At 28.9% G+C, this 14,190-nt stretch overlaps 1 protein-coding gene across 1 annotated transcript in view; it reads right to left on the reverse strand.

Annotated features, from left to right (window-relative positions):
* Positions 1-10,450: 10,450 nt before the first annotated feature.
* The window catches only part of LOC126835402 (semaphorin-1A), a 113,032-nt gene continuing 109,292 nt past the window's right edge, over positions 10,451-14,190 (reverse strand). The window contains exons 12-19 of the mRNA XM_050567972.1: positions 13,986-14,068; positions 13,523-13,745; positions 12,897-13,039; positions 12,707-12,829; positions 12,108-12,327; positions 11,786-12,023; positions 11,570-11,636; positions 10,451-11,493 (exon numbers count right to left, since the gene is read on the reverse strand). Coding sequence (XP_050423929.1) covers positions 11,571-11,636; positions 11,786-12,023; positions 12,108-12,327; positions 12,707-12,829; positions 12,897-13,039; positions 13,523-13,745; positions 13,986-14,068 — 1,096 coding nt within the window. The 3' untranslated portion in view covers positions 10,451-11,493; position 11,570. The remainder of the gene's footprint in view (positions 11,494-11,569; positions 11,637-11,785; positions 12,024-12,107; positions 12,328-12,706; positions 12,830-12,896; positions 13,040-13,522; positions 13,746-13,985; positions 14,069-14,190) is intronic.

Genomic DNA, 14,190 nt, shown 5'->3' on the forward strand with positions numbered 1-14,190 from the left:
TGCTGGTGCTCCTCTGTCTTGCTGCCACCGCCGCCGCCTGCTGCTGCTGCTGCTGCTGCTGCTGCCGCTGCCGCTGCTGCCTATAACGCGCGCGCCATACACACACGGACGGCCGCCAACGCTTGTGCTGCCGCCACTCTGTAGCTGGATGATCGGCCGGACGGTCGAAGGCGACGGCAGCCGGTCGTTGGATCCGTCGCCGCCTCCGCCCCTAGTGGCCGCCGCAGCGTCTATCGCGACCCCCGCAGATCAATGAGGCCGCCGACGCGATGCGAGCGCCACGTGTAGAGTGTGCCCTTCGCGCGATTTCCGTTTTTTTTTTCAGGGAACGGCACTCTGCACATTTAGCTACCGCCGCCAACACCACGAATGTAGCGGTTACCGTTAGCGCATTATATTTTTATAGGTTTATGTACAATAATAATTGTAGTGATGGAAGCGGAAAAACAAACGTAAAATAACAATACTCGACCGCAGGCACTTCTCCTCTCCCGGCGGTGGTGTAGTAGCGCGCAACCGGGTCAGTAAACACGCACCTATTCCTTGCAATCCTCCCCTCCCAACTCTTTTTGTCCCCAAAAAATACCAGTCCTCCGAATAGCGTTTAAATCGCGTGTCATCGGCTGACGACGCTACCGCCGGTGACTTTTCTTTTGTAAGTCTACTCAAAAGCAAATGCGTACCGTTTCGTGGGTACAATATAATCAGGGGTATTTTTATTGATGTTATTACACTACGAAAAAAAGAATTTGAAAAAAACAATTAAGAAATCCGAACTAGACGTATATTTGTTAATATTGACGTTAAAATAAAAAATGCATCTTATTGGGTACTTCTAAGTTCTACAGAGCTTTTACGCGTTTACAACCGTTGCCGTTAATTTTTAATGATATCCTCTATTTTTAGCACGCAACCCTTGTTTTGTTAAGTGTTTATATTCTACAAATCCAGTATGTACCTAAGTGAATAGTTACACTATTTTAATTTCTTCGGGCACCGTAATTAATAAATTTTATACTTGGTTTTGTTAATAATGACTTTCGTCGTAAACCGATAAAACCTATCGCAATTCCTTAATTTTTTTTTTGAAGGAAATAATGCAATATAGTGTTCAGCGAGAAGTATAAAAAGACTTTTTGTAATTGGCGGTTAAACATGTTATTTTCAAAATATTTAAAAATAATAACAACGAAATATGGACTTGATGCAAATGGTTATGAAATCCATACCTTAAAAGTAAAATTAGGAAAATAAAATCATTTTTAATGGCAAATTCACAACCGTACTAAAAGCGATATTTAAAATTCAACAGGCAAAAACTCTGTAATTGAATTAAATTTAAATTGTTCACCACGTATAATTTATGCTGATTTTCAAGAGCAAAACATATGATAATTTCAAATTTTCTTCTTACTAAAAAATAAAGAATTTTCATACGAAGAAAAATATAAAGCGAAAATGCAGCCTTCAGTTAAATAATATATTTTTTTTTTTTACAAAACAATCTATACAAAAATATGTACAACACGTTTTTTTTCTAAATTATATTACAAATATTGAATAGCTTGAAAAGGAAGCCACCCATTAATAACACCTCTATGTGTAAAGTTAAGTAAATAATATTTATAGAAAAAAAAAACCGATACATTTTTAAAATTATTTTTCAGTTTATTTTTGCTAAAATTTAACGAGTTGATAATATCTGCTTTGCTGATTTTAGTAGTACAAGCAAATGACGATCGAGTATTCAAGTAGTTTGATAATTTTTTGATTATACGTGTGTTTTACTAAACCGTTAGTTCCTCTAATAAACCCCCAAATGGTCCAATAGTGGATACTGCTTCCCTCTTCTATTTCCCTTTAATCGCTTCTTATGATAATCAGGATCTACTGTAAATTCATTTTAACCTTAGCCCATAAAGTGATAATATATTTGTTCTTAAAAATCAGTCGTGAATGCATATTACTTTTTATTTAACAACGATTTTTTACCAAGTATTTTTTTAAGCATTAATATATGCCCAATAGGTATTAAACATATTTAAAAATATCTTTCAACAGATTATAGATAGTTGTCCAATCTTTAAAAACTAAATTGGTAATTTATATAATTATTTACGAACGTACGGGAAACCATAAAAAGCTTTTTAAATTTATGTGACACATATTACAAAATTTTAGAATATTTATAGAATAATAATATTATAAACGAGAGAAATCCATTTGTTGACGGGAAAGAAGTCAGATGTAAGACGAAAAAGTTTCAAACGCCTTAAAGTAATTGCTAGTACTAAACCATAGCTGTAAATGTACTTTTTATGAAATTTATTCGTCAAAACGACAGATGTCGGGAAACTGTTATGGCGTTTCTTTTGTTGGAACCAAAGTAATGATGACATTTTATATTACCTTGAAGAAGTTAAGCTTTAAGACTTAAGTCTGTTATCCATAACAAAAGTTGCCTTTGAAAGCTATTGTTATTGTATAATCTTGATTTTAAATAATATATTGTATACATTTCAAACGGCTAAATATGTATATAAAATACTAAATAGTACTTCACAATAACGCACTAAGTACAATTTATTTTTATAACACACTAATTATTATTAAATCCTTTATTATGTTAGATGGATTAATCTAAAGCTAAAAATTGAAAATAGACTATATAATATATCCACCAATTTGTTAGAATTTTAAGTATAAGTTTAGGATAATTAGCAATTTTCTAGCAATTAAGAAGTGTGTTGTATCCTTCATAATAATATAACATAATCGTTTAACAATAAATAATACATCTTGATCTGATTAAAAAAAATATGCGAGTAGCAACAGACACGTCATAATATTAAGTAAGTCTGATCGTATTATTAGTGCATTTTATAGTATACATGCATTATTTGAACCCAAATAAAAGGTATATTATGTTTAAATACTTTAACAGCATAATTATGTAGTATTTATTACAACTTCGGAATGTAGGATATTATGAAGACCCATTTGCATACATAATATTCTTATAATTTAAATACATTTTGAATTTTTAATGTTTAGCAAACATAATATTAATGCTACAAACATTGTAACGTTTAAAAAAAATTATTATTTTCTATTATAAACAATTTTATTTAAAATATTTTTAAACTGTTTTTAATTTTAAACCCATTGATTTTAGAGAAAAAAAATTGGTACCTATCATATATTTTTAGAATAATTATTATGCTTCCATGTAAAAAAAAAAGACGCGATTGACACTTTGCAAGTTGAGCATACATTTATGTAAGTTATATAATATTCTTATGTGTATGTTGTAAACCTTGTAATATTATATTGAAATATCTTTATTTTATTTTATTTTAATGGAATTGTCTTTTATACACTGTTGATATTGTAAACTCAATTATGATCATATAGTAACTATACTTTATATACTAATGTAATTAATAAAAAAAAAATCTTTGTAGTATAATAGGTTTAACATAAAAGTAAGTTATCAATTGATGATGGTAATTTAAAACTAATTAAAAGTATTCCAGTTAAAAATATAAAATAGCTTATAGATTATATAAAATTAATATTTTAAATATTAAAATAAGCTAACTTAAATTCATTTATTTAATTTTGAATTAGTTTATTTATTTTAACATCTAAAGTAAATGATTAAAATATGCTATAAGAAATTGTTATATACTGGAAATACAGTAAGTATATAAATAATTTTTGAAAACTTATTTTAACAATAGCAGTAGAATTTAGTTTATAGTTGATTGATCCTAAAATCATTTTTTTTATTTTCTATTTTAATAGATTTAAATAATTAAATGTATACTCAACAGTGGTTACAAGTTAGGTATATTAAACTATATACTATAATATTGTTTTTATTATTATATTCTAGTTTTTCAGTTTGATTTTCATGCTGTTATAGTTTTTTGGAGAAACGCCAAAACAGAATAGAAAAGCTCTTTAGTGCCAATTTATACACAAAACAAAAACTTATATTTTGTCCTCTAAAAAGAAAAACATTAAAAAATGGATATGTTTTTAGCATTTTTACATTGCCCATTCCCTGGATATTCGATAAAACCTTATTGATAAGATATTATTATACGTTTTATGTTCTAGGAAACTGGGTTACTAGGTTACATTTTAATAAATAAATAGAATGTAACAGATTTCGCGACGATGATAGAAAAATGTCCATGCAAATTTTGTCACCCTCAGGTTAAAAATATCGATGTTAAAATCTATTTGTAAATTAACGTAAACTTACACGGCCTTTACGTTTATGACTTCGAGTTATGAGTAATAAGTTAATGGTTATGCGTCTGAGAATTAAGAAAATGTTAGTGGAAGTGAGAAAGTCACTAAACTAAATCCGCTATGAAAAGCATAATCCTTTGTAAATGTAACTTGCAAACTTAATTTTTAGGAATATAACTTCTAAACAGCTGTCCTTTGTGTTTTATAATTTATTCAATGGAAATATCTTATATCAAATTATTTTTTAAATGCTGTATTTATAGAGTAATAATTACACAGGCCTACGATCACATATTATGGTCAACGACACCGAGATAAGGCAGTCTAAAAAGTTTCTGTTTGAAGCTATAAAAGTATTAATGAAATAGAAACCGGAAAAAAATTAATTTTTAATTTATGAAATTCGTATTATAGATACTATAATATACTTTGTATACCCCTATACTATACAGTGGACATAACGAAAGAAATAATAAGTATCAAAAACGTCCGATAAATCATCCTATAAATTTTACATAATAAATTATTACCAGGGAAGCAGGTTGACTGCAGAGTAATATGACAACGAACTTAGGCGTACGCATGTACAGTTTTAAATATATGTTATAATGCAGGGCTCGCACTTGCATATCTTCGTATTTTAGTGGTTGTTTAAAAAGTATAATATGTTAGTGTTTTTAATATCTTATACCCAAGAGAGGCGTCATAATACAAATTAGGTAGTTATGGTGGTTCATAATATGCAATTAAATGCAATATAATTTTACTCAGAAAAAGCCGCAGGTTTCACATGTTTTATTAATCAGATTACACTGCGTAGCAAAATCCAGATTTATCCATTTACACCAGCCAGTAGAAATCGCAAGGGATTTGCATGAGGTTTTTGGGGTTTATACGAACCACTAAAAAATTTAATATACCGGTGGAAATGAACTTTTCCTTAAAAATACGAAGGTGTTTTTTTTTCTGTAAAAGGATATTAATACAATAGAGAGTATTCACGCACGGCATTGAGGTTAATATTAAAATGAACCTTAATTTTGTTTTTTATACATTAATCTTTTATGAGAAAAAATTAAATGCCGTAGTTTTAAAAAACCATTTAGGTAAAACATATTTAAATTATGTAAGTATAAAGTTTTTTTTTCCGTTTTATCATTTATCGTTAATTTTAGCACGGAACATGCTTTAGCCTTGGCTTCCCAGGCCCCAGCTCGAAAACGACATAAAAAAATGACACAAAATATAGTCTATTACACACACCCAGTTGACCACGGCCTAGTCCCTCTTTCCTTTCTTGAATATCTGCCTTACCGTGTCTTTGGCCTCGTCTCGCTTATTCTCAGTTCTGGGTTTTGCCTCTGATGCGGCGCTCATATTATACACTGTGTAACATATAACATATAAGGTGCCATCGAAATAATAACGAGTCGTCGTCGTCATGCAAACGTTTTGGCCAGAACATATAATTAAGACTGTACTGTCGTCATAAATCGCAAGGAGATTATAGATCAATAATGATCACTATTCAGGAGACGGCAGGCTAAAGCATGTTCCATGTTTTATAATTTTAACCGTCAGGCTTAAGTAGGCTGTGACTTTTTTTAAGTGTGGATATAAAATGTATACAACGATCTACAAGTCAGTAACAAATATACTTGTGATTTCATACATAATACGTGGTTGTTGGCCTTATATATTATAGATTTACATTTATATAGCTATAATTATTTTAAAAAAATTTTTTTTAAGGAATCTAGAAAGCTAAAATATATTATGTATTGCAATTTTCCAGATTTATGTACTTGGAATAATTTTTTTTTTTATTAACTAGAAAGAGCTTTGAAATTATAACAGTAATATATTTCTAGCTGCTTAAATCAAAAGTTAAAACAAAAATGTGTATTTCCTCCGACTTTTGAACGTTTCTTCAAATGGAAGTAGTATTACTTGAATATACAATAAAACTTTTATCACCTTTAAATTTCTGTGACGGATAAGTTGACTAAATCATGACACCGATCACGTATATACTTATTTGTTTGATTTTTTAATTAATAAACAAAGTTGTATCGTGCTTTGGTAACATAACAACACGAAGAACATTATCTTAGGAACTATTATCTTTTTTGGCACGAATAACATATTAAATGACGATAATAAAAATCTCGTGTCATATAGTATATTTTGCATTATTAACTAACCCTTTGCAAGTATAATTGATTTATAATTTATAACTGCAACAATTGTTTTTTTTCTTCTAATTGAAGGTAGATTTTCTAATATTGTAGGTAGATCCTATAGCATCAAACATAATACCATTCAATATACCAGTTTTTTATGTTATTAGTGAATTTTTGAAGTGAGCGAGTAACTTGCTTATCATTCAAATACTAAAAAAAAAAAATCCCGTCGTAAATAATATACTACAAATTATTCTGAAAGTTTACAGAATCAAATCTAATACAAAGATTGTTCGTAATATTATGTCAGTCTCGTACAGTTGGTGATTCAGTAAGAATACGTGTTAGCTTTGAATTGTGTCAAAAGTATACTGACAGCCACAGAGAACGATTTGAATGCCAAGGAGTAAAATACTTCATGTTGGCAGGACGTGTCATTCGATTCGCCCTGTAGATCACTATCGCTATATGTGATATGGTATATAAATTGTACAAGTAATGTACATAATATACGGAAGCGAGGAATTTTTACTATTTTGTATAGGCTAGAAAAATACCCAAACACTTGTGGATAATACTAAATAAAATCTCAACTCAAACTGTTCAATAATATACAGTCAATAGGTATATTGAGTGTAGCTTATAGATGTACACTCTATAGATAACTTTGACCATTAATGTTTAGCTTTCCGTCTAATTTAAAATATTATATTAACATTTATTAATTCGTTTACTTTAATATTTATCTCATTATACCCTTTTGGAATAATAAATTGGTAACATTATTATATCAAAATAGAATTTGTAAAATATTTGTTTTTACATTGTAAAAAAAGACTCAATAGAAATTTTGTAGGTATTTTTTTTTGAGATTGGGTAGGTCCAAAAAATGGTAACCTCGGTAAAAAGTAAACAGTGGGCTTCATTAATATAATTACAAGAGACTAAACTGTAAAATTGAAAATTGGTTTTCAACATAACCCAGTAAAGAGGCCAAAAAATTCATATACTTTTACAGAATTGAAATTGGACCGCCCAAAGTCCCAAAATGTTGTCACAGTAAAAGTATTTTTTATCAACAAAATGGTATTTGCTTATAAAAAAAAATTGTATACATTAAAAAAATAATATCCCTGAAGCCCATACAAATTAACCTCAAAATTAATTGACGTGTGCGAAATTTATTAAAACTACTTCTTCCTATATATTGCCAACATAAAACTTATTTTAAACATGTGGTTTTGAAGTTTTGTTGACTTCACCTTTTACTGTATACCAGGAATTTTACTATAAGAGGTGATAGGTTAAATCCAAACTGTTGGCTTGGCGTCAAATTTACCTAGATTGTTTTTAGAACGATATTAGTCATGAAAAGATAGATTTCACATAAAATAAAGTGTAAAAATCCAGATCCGTTTGTTAAATAATTTGTTATACAACCCTTTGTGATGTTATTGATTTTATAAAATACAAATTAAATAGGTATTAAACTTTAAGCAAGTTTAAAATTGTTAGATGTATTTTAAAGTATCATTTTAACCAAATATGGCATTGAAACTTTTTTGTTGAAAAAATAATGGTAAAACATGATATGCACCAATCATACCAATTACGGTAAATTTTCCATTCAATTTGTTATGGTGTTTTTAAAATCCTGAACGTCAGTTACAGTGCAATTATCAATATTTAGATATGGTACAAATCATCAGTTATTATACATTATTAGTATTAGCCTACAATATATTTTGATATAAAGATAATATAAGTATGTAATGCTTTTGTTATTAGTAATAAGTGTTTAATACCAATATATCATACAGATTACCAAAATATTAGGTGCAGTTTTAGTAACTAACCGCCTTATAATTCCTTTTTAAACCAAAGTGAAAACACCTTATCATAAACATGTATAGGTTAGCAACACATACATACTACAGAAGATTGGAAACTAGGAGTTAAGTCGTAAACAGTTCTGACATTCTCTTCTGCAGAATACTACAAAAATATCATTTTGTTTTAAATAAATACAAAAATTAATTTTTAAATATAATTTGTTTTATTTTTTGTAAACTATTAACCAATATAATAACCATAATTAATTTTAGGTATGCAATCAGTACGTTTGGTTTTATTTCACTTAAATATAACAATTAAAAAAATTGTTTATTTATAGAAATACATGGAACTTTCACATGCTAACTTACTCATAGCTATAAACGAATATATAACTTGCAATAATTTTTAAATTTAGCATGCGATTATTTTTTTTTTTTTTAACTCTGAGCATATTCTAGTCTCATTGCTCTTTCCATACAAGTTAGTGCCAAGCTCTACGAATTATTAAAAAACTTAGTTAAACTACTCAGCTATGTAAATAAAATAGACATATTATTATTCATTAATTTATAAAAAAGAAAAAAAAAATGTATAAAATACAAACAATTTTTTTTTTTAAGTATAAATTGATAAAAGTACTAACAATTACAAAATGTATACAACTACGTCTTTAATATTAATATTATTATTTTTAAGTATGGAATGTTATCTAGCGCTAAAATTTACACATAACATTAGAATAGTTTCAGTTTGACAATATCATATCATAATAATGTTTGATATTTAATAGAAAAATAAACTAAGCACAGTCAAATATATGTATCGTTTTTTTACAATGTTAAATTTCAACAAAATAATACTTCATTGAAAATAAGTTTGGCTGTAAAATAAGTGCACTAGTCTTAACATTTCGGTCGTCATTTTAGGCAAGTAAAACGTTCTAGGTTTTTTTATGGGTTACAATAATTTTGAAAGTTTATCTCGAGTGGCAAACATAGCCCACATATTTATTTATTTCTATGTAACTTCTAACAGGTTTAATAAACATTTCGAGTACCGTAATCAACCAATTAATTCAGCTTTTAACTAAAATCAAAACAAAATAGTTATAAAAATTTTAAATTAAATGACTAATTAGTATTTTTATCTTAGATTAAAACACTATGAAATAATATAAATTTTAGTTTTTACAGATTTTTATTTTTTATTATTACATAGGCAATCTTTGGATGGCTTCATAAATTACTTTGGCAATAGTGCCATTTTAACGCTATAATAAACAATAATAATAATAATAATTAAATGTGCTATATTTTAATTTATAAGAATAAATTTCTCTCAGTGATAGCATTTAATAAATAGGTAATGTAGCGTGTCGTTAAGTCCAAACAAAAAAATGTAATAAATTATCATCCTAATTAGATAATTAATAAAATACAATTTTTTTTTGTGAACCAAAATTTACTTACATAACCTACAAATACAATTAGTTGAAAGTTTAAAAATATTATATCATATATATATATAATTCAAATTCGATGATGTACAATAAAATATAATAATTTAATAAAGGAGTCTACTAGGTGTTAAAAATTGTGTTAACATTTTGATCGAAGTTCCAAATGTGCGACATAAAATATATATCTACTTTGATGGAAGACAGTATTCAAAATACAGCTAAAATGTGCAAACGAATTTACTTGGTTAGAGATATTAAATTTTAAAAAAAAAATATGCTTCTAAAATTAAACACAGAAGCTGATGTAATAGGTATGAGAAAAAATTCTTTTACAATACAATAATGTGCTGGGCCAATAATAATATTAGTACAGCTATTATAAAAGATATGAATAGAATTTCAAAATAAAATACTTGAATTAAATGAAAAAATTGTTTTGATGCAAGGTTAAATGAAAATTGAATTACATTTATACTATCACAAAGACTGATATTTTTTTAAATTATTAATATTATTTTTGGTGTCTATGTATTAAATGTATTTTTTATTTCATAATTCTAAATTTTATATTTAAAAATGAATGTAAAAAAGACATTGTTTAAAATATATAATAAATTAATAAAAGCGAAATATAATATAATATATAAATAATTAATAACATACATTAGTATACATTTATAATGGATATTAAACTTTAATAGTTTAAAACATATTTAAAGAAAAGCTATCAAAAATAAATAGGCAATAATAAGTAGTTCTAATTAATAAACATACAATGTAAATAATTATTTTGTTGCCAATGTAAAATTACTAAAAAAAAATATGTATGTTTATATTGATTAATTTAGACAAATCTTCCGCCTATGAATACAAAAGTAAAAAAAAAAGCAAAGAAAAGGGCTAAACAAAACTCATGATTATATTTACATGGATGTTGAGTTTATTAACTAATATTAATAATAATAATAACTTAAATTATTTTGTTTTTATTAATTAAAATTACTGAGAAATTATTAGAGAAAAAACACTTGGCGATAAGACTTCAGTCCTAATAAATGAAAGATATCTAAATAAATAATAATATGACGAGACAAAATTGGCAAAAGGATAAATGATAACAAACATGTATAAATTACATTTTATAAATAAAAAAAATTCCTTATTATAGCGTGCAAGTCGTAATCTAAATGAGAATGAGATTATATTAATAATAAATAAAGGCATTAAAATAACTATCACATTTTTATATTATTGGAAAAAGTTTGCAGCGATCTAAAAAAAATGTCTTATAGTTAATTACTATGTCAAAATATAAACACAAATGTTTCTTGTGTTATGATAATTGTTAATAAATATTTCTACTGTTAAACTCTTGAACAATTTTGTTTACAGCCATCTAAAATGCTCATTCTAAGGTCGATAGTATAGTTAAAATATAAACATGTCTGATACATGTAGCAACAAACAACATCAAAACCAATATCAGCTAACTCCCTAGTCTCGGTGTTACTTTCATGGACATGAATCGACGCTAAGTAATAATAATAATAGTAAAAAACCAAAACAAACAAAAATAGTGTACTTTAATTAACAAATTATACACCAGCCCTATAAATAAAACTGCATGGAGGTTGTTGTTGTTGTTGTTGTTGTTGTTGTTGTTGTTGCTGCTGCTGCTGCTGCTGTTGTAATGGTGGTTGCGGAGTAATACGTGCGGCCACTGAAGGGGATGCCGGTGGTGATGGCGATGAGCTCGGAGGGGAAGGCGATGATGAGCTACTAGCGTTCGCGTTATGTTGACGCGATCTGGCCCTCCCCTCCGACGCACCTCAGAGGTACACTTTTTTCACACTTCTAGTCGTACCAAAGCCATCCCGATAGTTGCTTCCATCATTCTACGAAAAAACATAACATTTCAATAACAACTAACACGTCCAAGTAAAAGTATATTTAAAAATCTAATAAATCATAGTTAGCCACCAACTGTTATACTATTAATTAATTAATTATTAGTTGTGATTTTTTATGAAAAGTCATTTCTTACTTTATGTTCTCTCTGAGACCTGAGTGTTCCGAAGTGATCCCTAATATTCTGTTGTTGAGAATAGTAACTGTCCTGAGCATTATTTGGTTGGAATTGAGTAAAACCCATTGGCGGCATCGGTGTATGTCTCAATGTGGCTTTGGGTGATCCGTGTATTACCTTATTAGGCGGTATAAGCACGGGTTCGGCATAGGTGACTTCTTCTTGCGGGAGTAGTTTAGGTTCACCCAATCTTCTTCTGTAATACATTAGTTAATTAGTAAAAAACAATGCTTGAAAATAAACACAGCAATCAAATTTAAATAATTTCTGTTATACTAACGCGTTCATGTTGTGCCGTTGTTCAAAATATTCATATTCAGTGTCTGGATATGGTAAATTATCGTCTTCGCTTTTTGCGCATCGTCGAGCACATGCATAACCTGCCAAAAATCCTGCTAATAATGCAGCTAAACAAGCGGCAAAAACAGCAGTCAATATTGTCTCGATGGTATAACCTCCTTCTTGTCGTTCATCTACTCTGACGCCATCGTTGTCTGTGCCTATAACAAAACCGATTATATGCAAATTAGAAGCTAAAACTCAGCTAAAGTAACAATAATGGAACTATTCTATACAGCAGAGCAATTATGATACTAATAATTAGTACGAGCCAACTGATGAATTTAACGATATTGTATCCTAAACAATGGTATTGTTATTTTAATTTATACATATATATATATATTATAAAATGAAAGTCGATGAACTATCATAAATTAGGATTAAATTCAATATTGAAGGATTAGAACCCATTAATATCCTAATTTCCATTCCTCTATTGTACAGTGGTTTCTTCATAAACTAGTCAACTAGATACAATTTTGGAATTATTAGTAAGAACAACAAGACATTTATTCTCATTTCATAGCTTTTGCTTACCAAATGAAGAAGCTTGATCATCTTGTGAAAGGTTTATTGTATTAGTGTCGCTAATGTCTTCAAAAGATTTGCCAATAGTTCCACTTTGAGCGTTTGAAGAAAATATGTCTTTACGGCTAAGACCTAAAATAATAACACAGTGTTTACAGTCTAACTCAAGTTTTGTATTTAACAACTCTAAAAGTCTTACCTGAAGGACATTCATGATGCATGCCACTTTGAATGCTCTGGTAAAATTCGTGCCAACGACTGGAAGGTATTTCTCGCATTGAACGACATTTCTTGTTTACTTTGTCCCATGCACAGTACGGATCTTGAAGTCCAATGCATTCACTAAACAAAAACGGGTTCACTGATTAAGTTTTGAGTTTAAAAAAATAAACACAGATAAAAACAAAAATGATGTATTAGAACAACAAATTAGTCCAGAATTTAGTACTATACTAAATATTATTAAAACTGTAATATTTTTTAATCAATATACCAAACGCAATAACTCTATACATTTTAATGTAAAAATCTATTTTAAAATAATTTGATTTTTAAAAAAAAAATGTATTGCAGCCTTGAACTGTCTTTGTCTGTATTCGTGTTATTTGTATCGTTACGTGATTGTATGACATTTCAAGATATCGATGTTGGTATTTATAGAATAAAAAAAAAAAATGTATATAAATTTGAAGTCATTTTCTGTGCGTTTCCATGGCATTCGCCAAGTTGTAAGCAGTAATAAACGCATTATAAACAAGTATATATATATATACATATACAAAAAAACGTGTTATGTAAGGTTTTTTTTTTTATTCTTTTAACAACCTGCAAGTGGCTATGAGTGGATTTTGACATCTGTCGAGTGGAAGAGACACCACTTGTCTGTCAGTAACGACCAACAGTCTTTTGCCTTCGAGTCTTATATTTCTCACAGCCGCCGTTGTTCCGGGACCACCGAATTCGTAGAGCTCTTCAATGACAACCGGACTGACTTTTTCCGTGCTGTCCGCACTGGCCGCGTTAATAGCTTTCAACACTTTTCCGCTATCTGTAATGATTGTCGACACATAAACGTCAAACGAACGAAACCGGATAGTATACATAAAACACTAGTATACATAGATCACAGAACAAAAAACGCAAGTTCCCATGACGAGGGTGAAACATTCGAAAGCCTACAGACCGTCGTACATCTATCCAGATCGTTATGGGGGGAACACAACGGAAACATGCGTTGTTTTTGTGATATTAGGGCGTCAATAACGCAATTTTAGCAATGTAGTATTACCTGTGCCGATGAAGAGCACGTCGTAGGTTTTGCCGTCGATGGCTTTCACTTGGGGATCGACGGCTATGACCGTAAACCTGTAACTGAAATATGAATTTGTTTTTTAAAACTGGTATCGATCAAAACACAACAACGGACGGAGCATATTATATATAATTATTAGTCGAAAATAAAAATTAGCCCAATCTCCGATTATATGGGTACA

Source organism: Adelges cooleyi, unplaced genomic scaffold (assembly GCF_023614345.1).
Source record: "Adelges cooleyi isolate 19-005CV unplaced genomic scaffold, UGA_ACOO_1.1 ACOO_flye_CR_arks_rails_tigmint_CR_PRNA_23, whole genome shotgun sequence".
In the NCBI taxonomy this organism is placed as follows: Eukaryota; Metazoa; Arthropoda; class Insecta; order Hemiptera; family Adelgidae; genus Adelges; species Adelges cooleyi.